Raw genomic sequence first — 21926 nt, forward strand, 5'->3', positions numbered from 1 at the left:
AATGTCAATCCTCTATTTGAAATTTTCCTTTGCTCCTTGATGCCAAAAATGATGTCATTCTATTCATGCATCATTAATGTTTTGGCTGGGCCATTTTCAGCTCTTCAATGACTTCCTGCAATGCACTTATGACTGGTTTATTATATTTTATAACCGTTATCAACCCTAATCACTCATATAATTCAAATATTCAACAACGCACTGTTCTTCTTCTGGCATAAATTTAGTGGGTGCACCAGGTTTATGTTGATGTTGCTCCTTTAAATTATTAAATATATATTTTTTTGTGGAATCGCATGTTTTGCTGCTCTTCTATGCGACATTACTCCAGTTATAACGGTTTGAAGACATTCATCTAATCTTAACCTTTCCTTTGAATAGTCAGCATACTTACGAGATCCTGGTTTTCTTATATAATTTTCGTGGCATTTTCCTTAAATTGAAATAAAATTAAATTTTTTGTTCAATTTAAATAGCAAATGTGTAATAAAGAAACCATTTAACAGTGATAATTGTTTATAACTGTTCAAATATTTACCGTTGGACATCATTACTCCAAGAAGTAAATTAACCCTAAAATGGCTGTTTTAGTAACCCTTCGAACAAAAAGTTATCTAAACCTCTGTTATGAAATTGAACCAAAAAAATTATAGTTGTTTTATATTACTGATTGAATGTTTAGTATATCTGAGGATTTTTACCTGATTCTGTTGGAAGATCTCTGAGATGGAGATAGGTTAACTTGAGACTTTTTTCAAGACAAAAACGCTAAATGTCAACTTAGAAAAAAATTAACCTAATTTAATATTATATTGGTGCTAATTAGCTCCAGTAGAGTCACCTTTGAATTAAAACTAATATTAGATTAGTATTAAATTGAGTATCATATTGACAGATGAAACATTTTTTACAATGTTTTTATTAGGTCGTATTCTTATTTGAGCGGTGGTTGTTTATCCGGTACAAATCTTGCAATCGATTTTTAACTAACTTCCTGACTAGCTAGACATTTAAAACTTTTAGAATATATCAGAACACGATGCCAATCCATTTTTAATACTTTTAGCCATCTTTAAGTAGAATTGAATTCATTTTCAGTTAATTCTGTTTTGTATGAAAAGTTATTTCGGAAGAAATCCGTAATCCAATCCACTATTATTGGTTGCTAAGGGGTCTGGGGGCTTAACAACGAAATTATTAATATATACGTGCGTTACTATGGAAATCAATGACATGTCAAAATGACATTTCAGTATTATTTCCATCAAGTACAAATTTTTTTGATCGTTTAAGTTTATATGATTCAACAGAAAATTTAAAAACGTTGTATGTAAAAAGTTCTTTTTATCTTGTAATTTTAACACTATACAGGCCTAGAGGCCCAATGACTGTAGTGTAGTTTAATAGAAGTGAAACAATCACAAACACCCATGCTTTGTGAAAATCACATAAATATATTGCGTCCTCCGGAATAAACGGCCAACGCCTTATGCACTGGACCTTCTAGGTGGTGACTGTAAGAAGGTATAAATCTCTCTTGTGGGGAACTATGGGGTAAACTTAAATATATGTTAATGAATATTATGTTATTTTCAATAGGGGAATAATATATATTTGTACAATAAAATAGACAACATTTCTTCTTAAATAAATGAAAGTCTCATTGGAAATGGATGATTTCTACAAATGAGTGACAACTGTTAAATGGTAGAATTTCACTATAGAAAGAAATAGTTCTCACTAATTAATTGTCAGTAGATTATTGTAACATTCAAAAATGAATAGGTGTATCGATGGAAAATACATTTTGCTCTTCTTTGCGGTTAGATTAATTATAAGAATATTTTTTTAACATCATAATGGTGTCATACAAATGTTATATTCAGATAATAAATATAAGTCTATGAATAAATTCATTCAAAAAGAAATGATTAATTTGATAAAAGGTGTTCTAATTATTATATAGATGGAGCAGATATAAATGGCATTTTGTATGTCTTAAAAATGTTATATTGTCATTTTTAATGTTAATAGCTAGGCAAAAACCACAGTTTTCTTTAATATTACAATCAATCCAAGGTAGACTCCGATTTCTATAAACTGTCGTAAACGTCATCGCGTTTCTAGCGTCGCATTGACGATGGAGTTGGCGGGGAGCGGACGTAATGCAGTGTTAAGATGCTGAAGCGGGGAGAATTTAGGAATTTAGTTCTACTAGTTCATAAAAGAACCATGATGACGTGTACGCCAGCTTACAGAAATCGGACTCTACCTACAAGTCAGACACATTGTTGGAAAAGATTTTCAGAAATTATTAATGATATTTCAGCCATTATAGTGGTTGCATTTTTATTTCTTATCTAACTTTTACACAATATTATAATGTCAAATGTTAAATTAATATTATGATAAGTAAAATAATAATATTATCAATTCATATTCTTATAATATCAATTTATCTGTTTCCTCGTATCACAACCTGTAGCTAAAAATAAAATTGTCATTAAAAATCAGATGATGAAAAATGATGACACTACTATTAGTGGTTAATTTTTGTATGTACTGGTTAATTTGTAAGTGGTTATTTTATAGGAGCTTTTATCTTAAAGATTTTGTTGTGCTTTTGGGTTATACATTATACTCAATTTGAAAGTAATATGCACCTTTTTAATATTTTGATATAATTTAATACTAATATATTTCGAGGCTTCTTTTAAATATTCTGACGATTCGATTGTGTCATCTGTGTCAAAGAAAATCAGCGCTGGTGTTTCTGCTTCATACCGAGCGGCTTCAGCATCGCTTCATAACGTTGTGGGTCCCAGGTTCGAATCCTAGGTTTGGTAAATACACTAACTTATTGTTTTTCAATTTGTGTTTGAATCAGAGTATGGACCTAATGGCCTAACAACCATGTCTTGTAAAAACAAAAATCTGTTAATACGAACCTCCACTCTGTGCAGGCCCGAAAGGTCAATGTCAAAAAATAAATAAAAACATTTATAACCATATCCGACCTCTTTTTACAAGAAATTCAAATTCAATTTTTTTTATTTTTACATATACTAGTGAACATTACAAATTATTAATTTAAGACATTCACAATGACATTTAGAAACAAAGAAATGTTATTAAAACAGTATTATATAAAAAAGAAATAGATCCGTATGAAGTTATTAAACAGTAGAAAACTGTAAATACAAAAAAATATAAATTAGATACAAGTACACCGAATGAGCTAAGCAGACCCTATTTTAAGAATTTATAATACAACGTCCACCTATACTCATCCTCACGTAGGTGTAATATATCAACATCCGAAGCGATTTGGTTGAACAGAGTTATTGCACTCTCGCCACTTGCTCGACCTATTAAGTCCATACTCTGTGTCCAAACACACATTGAAAATAACATGTGAATTTGCCAGACCCGTGATTTGAACCCGGGACCCCCGACATTATAGGCCTGACACGTAATACGTTGTGGGTATATAATATTATTACCTATGTAATATCAAAAGCGTATTGCGAAAAATTCTCAATTTATTATTATACACATCCATTTTTTAGATGTGAATAATGAGCCAGTTTCTTTGGCAAGATTCAGTCGAACTTGGTTATTACGAGGAAGATGAGACCGACTGAATTTGCTCGTTATAAGCGTTACTTGTTATAGATATCAGAATAGGTATTTTTAAATGAGCGGTCACATAACACAAAAAGTCGCAATTCAGACAAAAATACACAATTAGAATTTATTTACACCGTTACGCACATATTACATTTTTCTGTCAATCCACTTTTCTTATAAAATTTACAATTGATTCTTCATTGTTTCACTGTTTTCTCTCTCATTGTTCTTAAATTTCTCCTTAAAGCACTCGACCCATTCAGAGACTCTTGGGTGTTTGCTATGCATTGTCCAGATTAAGCATATATTATAGAACATAAAAAATCTGAAAACCATCGTAAAAATCCCAGAAATAAGCATGGCATTCATAAACTACAAAAGAAGTTGTTTATTGTAATGAACACTGGTAGGTACCTACTGACTTCAAAAACCTTGGATTTTTTACATGCAATTTCAACCATACGGCGGCATTCTGTCCGGTCTGATTTTATTGCTTATGGTCGAAATGTTTTTAAACGATCGACACATCACCGGTTTTAAGAAAATTTTTGACAATATTTTAGCTCCTCGGTATATCCGATAAGTAGCTCGTTATAAACGTGAATAAATGTATGGAGAAAATCATCAACTAAAAATGTCAATGAATGTTTCCTCATTACATCCGAGATCCGTGATCGTAATAACCAAGTTCGACTGTATTTATGTGAGGACGATTATGTTATTGATTTTTAATTATTTGTTAATTACATTTTAGGACGTGAACAAGCCGCTGTCTGCTCATGACTTTCGTAGAATTGACGTGATTCCTAAATATGGAGAATTGATAACTCGCGGACACGTCTTCTTGAGACCCATTATCGTAAACGGGGCATACCCCAGCGTCGATCATTACCTGGACGTCCAATTCCGGTTGATGCGAGAGGATTTTGTTTCCCCACTCCGCGAAGGCATCATCGACTACATTGAAGATCCTACTTCTAGAAAGTATAACAATATCAGGTGATCTTACAATTTATTACAAATCGCGTCTCAAGATCTTTATCATCATTGAATTTTTTTTTTTATTCCCGGATCCACGAAGTCACTAAAGTATGTTAATCTGAAAACACGTATTATTAATTGTTCAAGGTCCTTGTAACCGTCAGTTCTGTTATCCGTTCAGTCGAGGTTTCCGTTTTGGTCCGTTCAGTTTTGAAGCAGTGGTGTAACTGTGGCCGCACAATTGGCATTGACAGTTATATGGAAGCGTCTGGTGGCCGCACCAAATTTCACTTTTGTTGTGATTGAAAAAATTAAAGCTAAATAATTGTATTTACTAAAAAAATGGATCAATTTATTTATAGACAAGTCCATATAATAAAAGACATTTGAACATTTTAGTACATACATATTATTTAAAAATAATTACAAGATATAAAGAACTTTTTATACACTACGTTTTTAAATTTTCTATTGAATCATATAAACTTGACAATTCTATGTATTAATAAACACTTTTTTTTTGTACTTGATAGAAAAACTGAATAAATATAGAATACTGAAATGTCATTTTGACATTTCTTATTGATTTCCATAGTAACACACATATATATTAATAATTTAGTTGCTAGGAACCCCTTAGCAACCAACAATAATAACTTTCCATACAAAACAGAATTAATTGAAAATGAATTCAATTCTGCTTAAAAATGACTAATAGTATTAAAAGAATGCATTGTCGTCATGTTCTGATAAATATTCTTAAAGTTTTAAATGTCTAGCTAGTCAGGAAGTTAGTTAAAAATCTTCAATCGTCCAATACAAATCAAAGACAAACAAGAAAAAATTTACACTGGACACACAAGAAAAAGTCTGTACCGGACAAACAAGAATACGAGCTAATAAAAACGTGGTAAAAAATACCTACTCCTTTTCCTCATAAATCTTTGTTTTTTGCCCCCTTTTTAGTGGACGTAAAGAATTAACGTATTACTTCGTTCTTAGTAGATAAAAAACATGCGATTTTATTTTCATAAAATTATCTATCTTTCCTGCCATCAAATAGCTTGTTTTCATACACTTTATGTTACATTATTGTCAACGACAGTTGGCAAAATACTCTATGCTATGTCCAACACTATGTATGCATTTGGATCCACGGCATATTTTACTTTACTGAATTGTTCATAATCAATGTAAGTAGAAAAAATCAAGTCACCTCTTATATTGTGACAAATCTATTTATCCTTAATTGCTACATTTTTTTTATTTGTAGATTTTACCGAAGAGCTAAATTTCTGAAGTATTCTTTCTCAAGAGATAATGTCGGCGTGTTGGTGAATTTTGACGGCAAGTGGACTGGCAACCGAAACTTCCAGAAAAACCCTGCGGAGCGAAAAATGTACAACTCCAAGAGGTTCTTGTATGGCTCTCTGTTGTGCTTCACCGATGATAATTTTCAAAATATTATCTTCTCCACGGTAGTCAACAGGGACGACATCGATTTAGGACTGGTAAGACAATCCCAATGCTGAAATTATGCGATAGTGCGTGATCTCCGCTGACCGTATGTCCCGATGAATCTGTCACTTTGATTCTACTCGGATACGAAAATTATGATTTACTTGGTAATAATTAATATTATTTTTAAGTAATGTTTGAGACTTTCACGGTTGTTTTTTTTATCATAATAGATTCTTGGGCTTCCACCGCGTATACTTCTTCCTTATTTCCTCGAGGAGGACTTAAGACGTTTCGGGCTCGTTGCAGCGGCCATTATAAGAGATATGTTTGATAATGAAATGTAGTGTAGGTGTAGGAATGCAAACGGCGCTCTAAGAATGCCAAAAGGAATCCAATTAGAGCAAATGTTGCTCAGAGTAATGTGTCAATCGTTACGACCAGAGGTACCGGATCGAGTATTGGATTTTGCTGGCAGTGCCGGAAGCCATGATGTTTTTAACCGTAACCAAAAGAAAATGCAAAGGAAATTCAAATTCAAAGATCCTTAAAAGGACTTTATTCGTCGGAAAATTTTAGATTTAGCTGGGCAGGCATTAATAAATTCACCCGAGAATTAAATCTTCCAGAATTCTCAAATCTTTCAGAAAAAGTTCAGAGAAATATAGTAAGTCGAGGAGGTCATAACTCAAGGTTTTCATGTAACGCTATAAGTCGGTGGACTGCCTATATCTGAAGTCGCGGCTGCAGATCTGCATCTGGCAGAAACTGTTTTTTTTTTCAGCGTTTTATTTGATGCCAAACAAGGGCCCATCTAAAAGTTTGGGGGAACAGTATATACAAACATCTCATATAAACATTATAAGAAATGCAGTCCGCAATGTGTGGAAAACGCAGTTGGACGTTTTACATGATTCTGAGTGGCGCCTTCCTATTTACATACGTTTAAATGACACACTAATATACTCGACGTGCAAAAAAGTGACGCCACGGTTCTAGTCTCGCGTGTGTGCCAATGATTTGTGGCATGATTGATACTAATAAAAATTGAAACACTGGGGCGCTTTTAAAGAACACCGATGGGGAAGGGCTCTTAACCGCCAGTTTTGTAAGTAAAATCTGTTTATTTTTATTTTCAGATAACTGTAGCCATGGATGGATTTTACCCTACAGGTGATATGTTGAATAAAACATATTTGATGGTGGAAAGTGAAATTTATTTCTTGCCTTACCACCATATACTGAAAACGTTGAAGGATAGATCCCTTCAAAAAAATTTTCCGATGAAAAAATATATTATTGATGTGGAGGTGAGAAAATATGTATTATATACCAGTGGCGAAGGGTGGAGGTAGGCTGTTAAGCAGTCACGCACCCAGGGGGGGGCCAAGGGGCCCTGGCACCCCCCAAACATGAAAATTATCAGAATGATTTTAAACATTGAAACATAAAAACACGGCAAAAAATGATTTGTAATAATTCTCCAGCACCCTTTTTAGAAAAATTTCTTAGATTTTAATTTCTAACACAAAAATTTCGAAACACTAATGTCAGGTTTTTTTAGAAACCCAATCCCTAACGGAACTGTCAAAAAATTCTCGGTGTCCACCCGAATTCCGGAGTGGTGTAGGTCATGGCTGGGGAGGGCTGTCAGGGCTCTAGCCTGGGGGGCCCAGCGTGTCGGGTTGACCAGATAAGTGAGATAAACATATATCATAAATTAGCTTTAATAGTAAAAAAAGTCGCCTGCCCTATTATAGTTCATGGCCAGGAACATTTTCAGTTACATATATAATTGTGCAATATATTTTTTGATTATTATGTGTCGATACTCGACAGCTCCATTATTAAAGTAGATGTAATAAAAATCGTCAATAATTCACTGTATAATTACCCTTCATTATAAGCTATGTCTTTGACCATTCAAGTGTGATAAACATCTTATGAATAATGATTGCTTTATAATAATTATTGACCTAAGAATAAGGTAGTGTTTTTTTGAAATACGCCATTTCTTTTGTCATTCCCTAGTGGTTAAGCTACAACATACGGCCGTAGCCATAAATTGACAAACTATAATTAAAGTAGGGAGTAAAATTATGTTAACGCGCGTGTTTGAACATGTACCTAACCGAATTTTTTTTTATTTTTTTTTAAACGGTACATGTTCAAACACGCGCGTTAATATCATTTTACTCCCTACTTCAATTATAGTTTGTCAAATTATGGCTACGGCCGTAGGTTGTAGCGAGAGGTTTAAAAGAATACTATTTTATGTAACAAAAATACTTTATGCAGTCATCAAATGTTTAAAATAACTATAAAGGATAATAAGGCTTCAAAATTATATAAATAGATTATCTACAACGTTTAAGGAGTGTCCAGGATCATGGTTTGAAAATACAATAAAAACTCAATTTTGACCTTCGACGAGCATGTCCCCCCTTAATGAATTTAAAAAAAATGAACAAACAATATGTGTAATATATATTCTTAATCCAACTAAAACAAATAAGTATGAATGAAGAAGTGTGCACAATTTTGTCGTATCGCCCAAAATATACCAAAACTATTATGGTTTGGCTTAGGCAGGGTTTCATTGATTTTTAAAAACTAACCAACACCATCTGTAAATTGTAGTCTAAGTTCAATAAAAACAAATACGTATGACTAACAAAGTTTAATGTGCACTATTTTTGCAGATATTAACAGCCTACCTCCACCCTTCGCAACTGTGTTCAATATTTATAGATCATGCAATATTTTTTCGGCTAGATAAATGTTCCTAATAAGAATCTATGCGGTGATGATTTAAATGAACTATTTTCATTTCTAGCCCTGCGAAGTGAATCCTGAGTGCATATCGGCCACATCTAGTTACGATTTAAGATTACCAAAAACTTATAAACATGGCCGTAATATGGTCCGAAATATGGCCTATAATATGCTCGTACTCTCTGATACAGAAGAATCTGATGACTCTTCGAATGATATAACTGAAGAAGCTGACCATCGCAGATACATAGTTAGAGTGCCGGTTTTAACACATGACGAGTGGCCAACTGCACAAGTTTTAGGACTTGACAATACCCAATATGAAGCGTTAAAAATGGCGCTCACTAGAGAATTCGTGACTATCCAGGGTCCACCGGGGACGGGTAAAACTTTTCTCGCTCTAAAAGTAGCCGAGACTATGTTACGAAACGATGAATGCATGTCAACATCTCCAATGTTAGTCGTTTGTTACACAAACCACGCGTTGGACCAATTTCTCGAAGGAATATTAAAAGCTATGAATTGGACTCCGGGGAACCGGTATTCTTCTCGTTCTAAAATGGTGCGCATCGGGGGACAATCAAAAAGTGAAGTCTTAAGCCAGTTCAAATTGAGCGCTTTACGACGTAATAAAGATAATTTTCAATTTAGACGGAATCTCATCGAACTATCGGAAGGACTGAATAATCTCCAATCCACCATCGATTTTATCGATTCTAACGAGGGCATCTTGAATGTGGCGCAGTTTTCTGAATATTTGAACTTTGATGTCAATAAATTTTTGAGTGGCTACAATCGCGACGAGCATAGATTTCCAATCGCCTCTTGGCTTCTGATGGGTAACGACAGTAGCAGTGTTGCAGGATTTAAATGGGAAAATACTCCTGGTGATGAATCTGCCAAAGTAAATGGCGGTGACTACGATGAGAGTGATAATGTGCACCGGCCGATAATGGATGTCGATGAAGATTTGTTTGTGTCGAAGGATCCCAACAATTTCTTTAATGTCAGGACTTTAGCACATAATTTCTACAAATGCAGAGAACAATACCAAATTATGATACAAGATGAAAATGCACCACCCGAGGCAATCAATAATCAATTATATTGGATTAAAAAACTTGGCACTGAGCTTAATTTATTTAAGGTATGAAATATTATATAGAATGTAGATATTATATACAAAATCTGTTCGGTAAAATTTTACCCGGATGTTTAATTTAATTTTATAGGATCAACTTAGAAATTGTGTCAAGAAATTAACGTTTCCAATGAGCGTCCCGAACAAGTCGGCAAACCTCTATTCATGCGGAGAGCGTTGGATGTTTTATTGGCAATGGATAAATGCGCTGAAGCAACCTCTGAACAAGGCTCTCATGATGAAGATGGTAAGGGCGATAGCCTCGCAGATTTAGTATTCCCAAACAGTATTTATCTTTCTCGCTGTTTTGTAATATTTGTTTGACCTCAGAGACATACATATTAGAATAAATATGTTTACCGAGCGAGTCACGAACTTGCATCCGTTGGATTCCGGCCAATGTGCTTCACCTATTAAGCAACGGGTACAATACCAATCAAATTAAAATCTACTAATAACTATGCGTCCGAGGTGTTATCTGAAATCCAGTTAATATTGTCGTCGATCTTTAACTATAGGATATTTTGGTTTTTTTTATTCAATGATTTTATGACTAGATTTTAGAATCTACATATTTTATAGCATTCATAATAGAACATTCACAATTTAGAGTACCTCTTATGTGCAAAATTTCTCAAAAATAATGCTAAATACATTCTTAAATCTTGTGTAAAAAAATTAAATAATCCTCTTTGTCTATCAAATTGTGTTATTAGTGCCTATCGGTTTTTGTGTTTTAAATCAAGGAATATTAATTACCTTAAGTACTAACCAACGCCCGGCTCTCCCGAAATATTTTAGTTATTACGTCTACTTGAACTTATTAACAATTTTTAATAAATCATTTCTTTTATTCAACGAATAATTCAAAAGATTTGAGAATGTAACATTCCATATATTGAACATAATTATATATAACTTGAAACACCTCAGATTATAGGTATACACAGGGTTTTTTTTTTTTTTTTGAAAAAAAAAGGTGTCGGAACTCACTTCTTGCCAAACAATTTACCTATTGTAAAAAGTCATATATTTGAATAAAAGTATATAGTGATTTCCATGGTACCCACATCCTGAAGCGGGCCCCCTACCTATCACTAAGGTTAAAAGCAGTGTGATGCTCTATACTCTATAGTAGCGTATTTAAGGTAAAATTAAAGGTATTCAGTGTATCAACAAACATTAACCAAAAAATGTAATTACACAACCACATATATTAAAATGTTAATATGCCCGAAGGAAATTAGCGCCGCAGGCGATTTTTTATACGATTATAGCACATTTATTTCAATTATCTGGTCGATCCCCCAGGCTAAAGCCATCTGACAAATCGTCTCGATTCCTTTTCTTATAGTTAGAGCCTATGGCCGAATGTCTTCTTCCACTGAGTTACCTCTCCGATCAATGTATTTTGAATGATCGAAAAGTGTCAAATGTGGTCCGACGAGTTTGATGACCAAAAGTGCCGAAACTGTTTTGGTGCTTTAACGAAGCTCTTATTGGGGTGATAATTAAGATTCATTTGCGAAAATTTGCGTTCACATTCACTTGAAGAAATGGTAATAGAATTCAATGCACATATAAAACGCGATAGTTTTTCATGTCTTTTCATATGAGTTGATTCAGGAAAATTAACTTGTAATATGTAATCGCGAACAATGTTTCATCTAATTGCTTTTGAAACATTATAAATACCGTGAAAAAGGTGCCGGAACGCTGTTCCACCGCGTTACATTACAAAAAAAGCCCTGGGTATACCTACTAGAAAAAATCACATTTGAAAAATATACGATGCCTGACGGGATTTGAACACATATATCCACTGGTATCGCGCCAATATGCTTTAACCAATTAAGCTACAGGCCTCCTACTTAATTACTAACCGATAGCAATTTGATAAGCATTTCATGTAGGACCTACTAGTTTAAAACTCCTCTTTGTGTTGGTGCAAACGAATAATATATTCATTTTGACAGATAAGTAATATTCGATTCTTCTCTTGCAGGCTAAATTTCAGTCGGAAAAGACCGTGTGTGATGAGCTATTAATGGCCGCCGATTATGATATTCTACGTCACGCTAAGGTGATCGGAATCACAACCACTGGCGCCGCCCAACAACAGGCTCTTTTGAAAGCCCTCAAGTCGCGTATTGGTAAGTATTTTATTTTTTAATATTATTTAACCCCCTCTGATGTATATTGTGGACATTGATGTAGTAACAGAAATATTAGTGTTTCTCAACCTGTGGTCCGCAGAGGTTTTCTGATGGTCTGTGAATTTTTAGCGTCCGAATGTATAAGGTAAGTCGGGTGAATATGCCTAATTTTTACTTTGACGGATAACTGATTGTAAAATTATATATTTATATTTAAAATAAAAACATAGTTATATTAGAAAAACACTTTATGATAATATTTATTAAAAAATTAACTGGAACAATAAAAATATATAAAAACTAAAAAAACTAACTAAAAAATAAACCACTTTGTCGGGGAAGATGCCACAAACTAAAAAAAAATTGTACACAGGTCGCAAATGACCGGATTGGACATGCTTGTTGCATGTAGCCATTGTTGGCATCTTACACATGCAATCCAGTCAACCGTAGGGCCTTCTTTATCAAAGTAATAACTCTTGCAAATGGCGTAATAGTTTCCTTCATCACTCAATTCACTCACATCAGAAAGGCTAATTACGCTACAATACTACAATATAGAATTTTTATATTATTTTTTTCAATGACACGTTTTAATGTTAATGCAATAATGATTAAAGATGAGGCTTTGCAAAATACTAAAAACTGAGATAGTGAATGACCAAAAATATTCGAAATGGCATCTTCCCCCATTTGTAGGGGTAAGATGCCAAGGACAGAAATAAAATGGTGTGCAAGATAACCTCAAATAGTAAAATATGATGCCAAACATAGTGTATTATTCAATGAAACTGAACTTAACCATGATTCAAATCAAATCTGTATGCTGAGAATATTTTGAGTAAATGTGTAAATAAAGTACCACAAAAAAATGGGTACTTCCCTCGTTTTATAAGCGTATTGTTTTAATTTAAAATTTAACAGGACCAACATCCAGCATGTGCTCTCCGGTACTAATGACCGATCCTAAAAATGGTTACTGCACCAACATGTAGCGAAGGACGAATAAATTAATTGCCCAATCTTCCCCCATTAGGCATATTCCCCCGACTTACCTTATGCTAAAAATTCCAATATAATCTTCAAAACCCGTGCACCTGTAAGTGTTTATGCATTGTTTTTTTGTTCTTAAAATAGATTTATGGTTTTACGTGACGAAAGCAACCTCAATCGGACGTTATTTTACGTTACCATATAAATAATATTTTTTATTTCTGCGTGAGTGGTCCTCAAAATGTTCTCATTTTTTCAGTAGTCCACAGATGTAAAAGGACATTTTTAATTGTATTAAATTTTTAAGATAAAACAATGTCCATTCTTATTAGCCAAAAAACCTATAGAAGCAATATAAAATTAAAGATATCGGCATTTATTTGTATCGTTCTAATTAATCAGTTTCTTTAGATCAGGCATGTCCAATGCATCGATCGCGGAATGGACTTTGATCAATCGCACCATAGGCCCATAGAGATTGACTGAGAGATTAATGAAAAAGCGAGTACATTTAGTGGTAATAAAATATGATGTCATTGAGATTTTGAAGGGCAAACATTGATCATCTAACCAACTTATGTGAAAGTCATTTTCAAATTAACCATGAGAAGGCCCACGCAGGTGTTGTATCACTTGATTCATATTGCATCACCCATAGCCTGTCCCACGAGTTAAACAAAGAATAGATATAAATCCCCACGCTTTGAACTGATTGAACTGAACAACTATTCTCCTTACAGTCGCGCAGTAGGAGAATAGTTTGACGGTGAGTGTTGAAAAGAAGACAAACATCATTTTCATGAGTAATATCAATCGAGCATTTCTTTGTGATGGGGAGGGAGTGTTGCTGTTTAATAATTAATTATCCTCAGCCAAATACAATACGTGAGTTACCTCTCTACCTCTATACCTTTAACTATGCGGATGGTAAAATGCGGGGATCGTTGAAGAAACTATGACAGTTAAAAGAAATCACGATCCTCAGCAGTGACTTTTATGAAAACGAAGCCGATCCAGAATTCGTCAGTACCTATTTCAGGGTGATCACAATCACATACAGTAACTGTTTTAAGGCTATACTTCAGTTGAGGCATGGTCTAAAATGATCGTGACTAGGCGATGCGCGGATTGTGCAAATGACGCGAGCCGAATGAAATATAATTTGTCATAAAAATTCAACATGCGTCCATTTAATGTTATGTTTATTGTTAAATTTTAGTTTAGTGTTTTCTTTTTCAAGTACATGTGTAACGTTTTTTAGTCATCTTTACACGATTTAAGAATATATTCCTCCGACGCCATCACAAAACAAATTGACGTGCTTACACCTCGACTGTCGGTTTCCGATTGGCGACGAGTGAAAAATTTCGTCTCACCTGCTGTTGATAATTATTTACCGTTTCACTTATGTATCGTCGGTCCCTATCAAAAAAGTCGGATCTGAAATTTTGTCATTTTCGGATTATTACGTAAAAGTTATTTAAACACTTTAAACATTTATACCACAATCACAGTTTTTTTTGTTTGTTTGAAAAATTTAGAGATATTCAAGTTAAAAATGACGGATGTACCGAGAGTGTCCGAATAACAATGTCGGTTCTTACCAACCGACATTGTTGGCTGGGCGTGGGTGAGCAAGATGCATCGAATCTGACAGTTGCTGCTATGTTCACCGGACAGACAGATGTTTTTATAAACGTTTAGAAAAGTTTCTATAACCCGTATTTTTATTCATTATGGCAAGCAATAGGTCACAAAGGATATTTGATGAAACATCTTTGATTGCTCGTACTGAAAAATAGCATTTTGCAGATCCGACTTTTTTAATAGGGACCGACGGTATGCTCTTAAAGGTCTCCATTCCGACTTAGTTCATATCTACTTAATTTGACTAATGTGAAACAACATTATGACGTAACTTCGGGGTATTACCATGCTATTTACTCAATCATTTTTCATTTCTTCTTACAGTGATCGTGGAAGAAGCAGCGGAAGTTATGGAGAGTCACATTGTTGCATCATTGACGAGTGCTTGCAAGCACCTCATCCTTATAGGTGATTCTTTATTTATTCTTTGTCAATCATCAGGTCCACCCCTGTGTGAAATCAAAAAATACACAAAAAAATTTTAATTCTAATTTTTTAAATTCATTTCCCCAAGTACGAGGGTGGGTCAATAATTCCTTAGAAAAAAGCATTAAAACAGTTTTTATTTTTGTATTTTTTTTTTATTTCTCAACATAATCTCCTTGGAGCTCAATACACTTGGTTAGACGTTTCTCAATTTTTTTTAAACCGTCAGAAAAATAAGTTTTCGGAAGGTCCTCAAAATAAGCATTTGTCCGATCGATGACTTCTTCATTTGAAAAAAAACGTTGTCCACTTAGCCATTTTTTTAAGTTTGGGAAAAGGAAAAAGTCACTGGGGGCTAAATCTGGCGAATACGGTGGGTGGTCGACCAATTCGAACTTCAATTCTTCAATTTTAGCCATTGATTGTAAACATGTGTGAACACGGGCATTGTCCTGATGAAAGAGGATTTTTTTCCTGTTTAAATGAGGCCGTTTTTCTTCAATTTTGTTTTTTAGCTGGTCCAATAAAGATGCATAATAATCCCCTGTTATTGTTTTTCCTTTTTCCAAATAGTCAACGAAAATAATTCCACGTGCATCCCAAAATACAGTAGCCATAACCTTACCAGCTGATTTTACGGTTTTCGCCTTCTTTGGACATGGTTCGCCTTTCGCAATCCACTGCTTTGACTGTTCTTTCGTCTCGGGAGTATAGTGGTGTATCCATGTTTCATCTACAGTCACAAAGCGACGAAAAAATTCATCCGGATTGCGTTGCATGAGCGACAACAGGGCTTTAGAGGCCACCACCCTATTGCGTTTATTGTCGACTGTGAGCAAACGCGGCACCCATCTTGCAGAAATTTTTTTCATGCCCAATTTGTCATGTAAAATAGAAATGACGCTACCTTTTGAGATCCCTGTAACCTCAATTATCTCACTCAACTTTAATCTTCGGTCACTTAACACCATATCGTGGATTTTATTGATCATTTCTGGTGTAGTCACCTCTACAGGACGTCCTGAGCGTGGTTCATCCTTTGTTGATGTACGACCACGTTTAAATTCATTTAACCAGTTATAAATAGTTGCAAGTGAAGGAGCAGATATGCCGTGAACTAAATCCAACTCATTTTTTATTTCCTTTGCTGTTAACCCTTTTATATTAAAATGTTTAATAACAGCTCTAAACTCAATTTTCTCCATTTTCCATTTTTCCATTTTCCACAAGCAAATTTTTTTTTTAAATGTACGAGAAACACACAACAACCCGACCAATCTGATTGAAACTTCGCAGCATACTGAATCGGTAGTGCCGCTGCATGAAAACAAACCGCTTACAGTACTAGTCGCGCCACCTGTCGGCTTTTCTAAGGACTTATTGACCCACCCTCGTATTATAATTTGGTAATTAAATGAGTACACATCTAAAATATGGTATTGTGAAACATGGTTCATGTGGCGGGTAGCAAAAATGAGCTTATTCGATATAGCTACATGAAGACTTAATTGCGTAAGAAATATAAATCTGCAGTCAAAATAACTTTCAGGTAAATGTAATCATTAGCGTTTGTACAATTGTTATCAGAATCACATACATATAATCTTCTATGCAATGTTGTTTCTATCGTGTCGTAGATTATTGGTCGATGTCCGTAAATGTTATTCATTTCAGGCGACCACCTGCAGTTGAAACCGATGACGGCGACGTACCGCCTGGCCAAGCATTTCAATTTGGATCTGTCGCTATTCGAGCGAATGGTCAAAAACGGCAGCCATTGTTACCAACTCAACGTGCAGCATCGCATGAGGCCGGAGTTTGCGAATCTCAATACTCCCACCATTTACGCAAACCTCCTCAACGACCCCTGCGTTGAAATATATAAGCCCATCTGCGGAACCACCAAGAATTTGTATTTTATCGACCATCAGTTTCCCGAGACTTCGGTAAGAATGAAAATCTCCATTTTCCGAATTTTACTATGATCATCATGGCCCCCACATCTTGAAGTGGGCCTCCAGGCCAAGATCTTTATCGGGCCACCCTACCCAGTGGCGGCTCGACAACTTTTTAGGTGGTGGGGTTTAGCCATTTATTACTAATTGCCTACCTACTTTCTTACATTATATACCAAGATACTTATAATAATATGATATAATATAATCAGGAAATGGGTATTTTTTCAGAATAAATAAAATGATTATCTGAGTCGTCACTTAAAAAGCATGCTTAAAAATATTAACTTAATTAATACCGTGGGGCCATTTGATTCGCTCCACAGTATGATAAAATAAAAGAAATAGTTAATTTAATCATGTAATTAAGTACCTATGTATATTATGACAGTGATAAAATATCGAACGTGTATTTTTGACATAACGATGTGGGGATGGTCCCTACGAACCCTTAAGGTAGAGCCGCCCCTGACCCTACCCATCGCTAGAGTTAAAGGCGGTGGTTCGCTTTACAGAATAGTTTTCTAAATGTGGTGTCAGATAAAATTAAGGGTATAGTATAAGGTGTATTTTTAGGAATTTCTTTGTATTGTTGAATAAATTCACTTGAATTATGGAGTTGTCGAATATTGACATACAGTAGTCAAAAATTGCATCACAACTAGACATTGTTAAGATTTTACAAAGAAAATAGTGCCGCAGGCAACTTTTTTTCACATTAGGGTAAATCTGTGATGTATGTTTATCTCACTTATTAAGTCGACCCGTCATGCCGGCCCCCCAGGCTAGAGCCCTGTCAGCCCCACCCCTTGTGGGGGCCATGATCATCATTCATATAAACATCAGAAAAAGGAATGGATGGTGGAATTTTCATATAATGTTGTTTTTCTGTTATCCAGAATAATCATTATGTGATTATTGTTATTTTTAGGGAGATGAACAATCGAGCCGACTGAATACGCACGAATGTGACTTCCTTCTTAGTCTGGCCAGGTACTTCATCCATCACCAGTACCAACCCAATGACATCACCATTCTTGTCACTTACACTGGACAGATGTTTCACATGAGACGGGTAAGGCTACGTCCGCACATTTCAACTTTATTTAACATTTTCAGATAAAACAACATGAGGCAATAGCCAAAAATATTACCAAATAATACATTATGTTGAAATATTTGCATACACAATATCAATTTATTAGCTATCTATTTTTTTATTCAACGAATAATTCACAAGATTTAAGAATATAACATTCTAATTATTGAACATACTTAATTTTGAAAACACTTCTAAGAAAATATATTAGAACCAATAGAAAAATCTTTTTTGAAAGAAGTAAGACACCCAGCAGGAATCGGACCTGCATCTCTCGGGTTTCGCGCCCAATCACTGTAATTAACTATTTCTTTTATTCAACAAATATTTCACAAGATTTAAGAATGCAACATTCTTTATTTAACATACGTAATTTGGTAACCTCGGAAACATAACTATTATATTCTTAAATCTTGTGAATTACTCGTTGAATAAAAAAAATATTTTGGACACACTGGCTTTCAGGTACAGAACTGTAAAAAAATATATTTTATATGACATGTGTATAAAAAAATTACCACTAGACTTGTGAAGAAACTTATTAACATATTGTACACACCTAAGTATGTAATATAATAACTTTATGAAATGTACTATTTTGATTAGTCTTCGGAGATTAGGCCGGAACGAACTTCGGGTGTTCTTATAACAGTTAGCTTAAATTTAACATGTCATGATATTAATATTTAGTTGTAGATTTAAGAATAATTGTTTTAACAAGCATTTTACCTGCGCGACCACAGTCGATTCCGAGAAGACAGGGTCCTACGTGTGCATCAGGAAGCGGACCTCTCACCGGGCGGCCACTCCATATTACTCCTCTCATTTACCAAATAATATAGTACGCTGCAATCATCCTTTTTAGAAAAATACTTTTCTACCGCATGTTGTCGTTATTGAATTCGCCCACCCCCACCCTTAATCCTTTCAACGCGGACGGCACACCTGTTGTGCCCTCATTACTTGGCCATTTGATATAATTAGCATGTTATTTAAATGTTGTAATTAAATGCTCCGCGTTCAACAAGTTAACAGTATGTACCTACTAATAATTCCCTTTTTTAGGAAAAAAAACATTATCCTGAGTTGGATTCGGTTCGCATCATAAACGTGGACAATTTCCAAGGAGAGGAAAGTAAAATAATTTTACTATCTCTAGTAAGGAGCAACGAAGAAGCGAAGATTGGATTCCTTTCTACGCCTAATCGTGTTTGCGTCGCCTTGTCCAGAGCCAAAGAAGGTTACAATATTTTTCACTTATCTAAATTATTATATTAAATATGCATTACATAACAATTAAGTGTATTCTCTAGAGAATGTGTAATTTATTGATTACTTTGTCTTTTATTTTACGCATGTAAAATGTCTTGACCTCACATGGGACTGACGTTTAATACAAGGTGTAAATCAAGAGAAACCTGACGATTTTCTAAACGTAAGGAAGAATCCGGGTTAAACTTACACATGTGTCAAGAATATGTTTTGCGTCGAATACTGAAAACTGCTCTTGGTTTATGCATTTACGCTCATTTAATGTTGGTATATTACACACACCATTGCACGTGCATAATGCGTGCTTCATTTTCGTAGGACACTCACACATTCAAAAGCCTGCTTCACCATGCGGCGTATTGAATATAGCCTATCGGTATTCCATTTATTATCTGTTCTGTGGTAATTTCCTATTATCTTGAATTTGAAACTGCGTGCAAAATATGGTTTAAATCCTGAAGAAGCTTTAAAGTGACAACTGCACTTTTGACCGTTCCACCTGAAGAGTATCTACTGTCCGCTTAGGAAACAACTGGCCTCTGACGGTGTTGAAGATTGGGTAAAACTAGCAGATCATCACCTGCCCAGAGCCAGTCTTGAGTACTGAACATGGAAAGCCTTCAATATACTCAGAACCGTGGTAGGATTTACCTGCGACAATATAACGGGTTGTATGATAACCAAAATATCTAAAATGATGTATTTATTTTTTATCTGATATCTATTATGGTTTGGTTAGGCAGGGTTTAATTGAATTTTAAAAACAAGCAAATACCATCTGCAATTTGTATTCTTAGTTCAATTAAAACAAATAAGTATGTCTAACAATGTTTAGTGTGCTCTATTTATGTTGGATCACCACAATCACACAGCCTACCTCAACCCTTCGCCACTGTCTCGGACAGTATAGTTATTAGAAATATTTCACATATGTTATAGATGGATTAATAGAATTATATCTATATTTTTTAAATCTGATTCAGGGTTCTTCATCGTTGGCAATATGAGTAATCTGACTCAAAGCAGTGACATCTGGAAACAGATTAACAAAACTTTGGTTAACCAAGGAGCAGTTGGACCTTCGTTAACATTGAAATGCGAAAACCATTCTGGTGTTCTAACCCAAGTATGTTACAAATTACATTTAACCCATTGGAGACAATCGGCGCCAATTTGACGCCGCTGTTGACCAAGTCATTCTGGACAATCGGCATCAATTTGGCACTGCTTGTCCTTAGTAGTAATGTATTATTTTTAATTTTTAGATGTTTCTTAAAGCCCTATAAATATACCTTCATATTTAAAATAATAAGTTTAAATTGAAATATGTCAATACATACCTACAGTAAAAACGAAACAATGATACGGTTCGTTGATTGTATATGTACGTATACATACGAATACGCGGTCATCGGCTGCCAGGCATTAATGACGGCTCCCCATACGCACGCACACTATCGACCGACCACATTATTGTTTCGTTTTTATTGTACTTAAGTTTTAAAAAAATATTAAAATTAATCATATAATAAAAAAATTGTAGCAGATTTAGTAAACTGTTGTAATCTGGCTGTCTGTCAATGGATTAACAGTGTTACCAATATAAATCTTGCTGAGGCGACAGTACTGTGTGAGGAATGTTGCCAATCCAACCAAAAATCGTTAATTTATTCATAAATTTTAGTGGGTGAAATTACCATTTTTGTTTCCAGAGCTTTCAAATGCAGTGTGATCAACACATAAGCGAAAACACTACAAAATTATCTGGTCTGCCGAGGAAAGGCTACGTTGGCATGTTATATTTCTGTATAATAATGATTCTGTGATGTTTTGCAGGTTAAAAGCAAAAAGGATTTCGATCTAGTCAGTCTCGGCGGGTGTGATAAGGATTGCAACACTCTACTTGAATGCGGACACTATTGCAAGATGAAGTGTCATGTGCTTGATACTGAACACAAAAACTACATGTGTATGGAAAAATGTGAAAAGTGAGTCTGTTTGTATGTTATTGCTGTATATCTATTATTTCACACGCTATTTGTCGGCCTATAACGTCATGGGTCCCAGGTTCGAATCCTGGGTCTGGAAAGTTGTTTTTTGTTTTTCAATTTGTGTATGAGTCAGAGTATACCTAATAGGTTGAGCAATTGGCTAACATCCATTTCTCATAAAAAAAATCTTTTAATACAAACCTCCACTCTGTGGAGGCTATGATCTTATTAGGATCGGATATGGTCAAAAAAAATACAAAGATATTATCACCGGCCTTCTTCGCGCTTAGGCGGAGATGGCAGACCGTGATAATGTCATGGCCAAAGAAGCGGGGGTGGGAGACAGAAACGCACGGTGTATGCTGTTGTTACTGAATTATTATAAGTCATTGATACAGGGTA

At 34.7% G+C, this 21926-nt stretch overlaps 1 protein-coding gene across 2 annotated transcripts in view; it reads left to right on the forward strand.

Annotated features, from left to right (window-relative positions):
- LOC147066489 (NFX1-type zinc finger-containing protein 1-like) overlaps positions 1-21926 on the forward strand; it is a 64333-nt gene that overhangs the window by 17740 nt on the left and 24667 nt on the right. For both annotated transcript variants that reach the window (XM_085955490.1, XM_085955491.1), the window contains exons 4-15: positions 4385-4629; positions 5885-6122; positions 7209-7379; positions 8906-9991; positions 10077-10232; positions 11991-12138; positions 15106-15189; positions 16882-17153; positions 18094-18237; positions 19327-19501; positions 20517-20659; positions 21370-21521. In XM_085955490.1, the coding sequence (XP_085811616.1) occupies positions 4385-4629; positions 5885-6122; positions 7209-7379; positions 8906-9991; positions 10077-10232; positions 11991-12138; positions 15106-15189; positions 16882-17153; positions 18094-18237; positions 19327-19501; positions 20517-20659; positions 21370-21521 (3014 nt within the window). The remainder of the gene's footprint in view (positions 1-4384; positions 4630-5884; positions 6123-7208; positions 7380-8905; positions 9992-10076; positions 10233-11990; positions 12139-15105; positions 15190-16881; positions 17154-18093; positions 18238-19326; positions 19502-20516; positions 20660-21369; positions 21522-21926) is intronic.

This window comes from Rhyacophila brunnea, unplaced genomic scaffold (assembly GCF_057557595.1).
Source record: "Rhyacophila brunnea isolate RB1 unplaced genomic scaffold, BYU_Rbru_1.0 scaffold_5, whole genome shotgun sequence".
Lineage (NCBI taxonomy): Eukaryota > Metazoa > Arthropoda > Insecta > Trichoptera > Rhyacophilidae > Rhyacophila > Rhyacophila brunnea.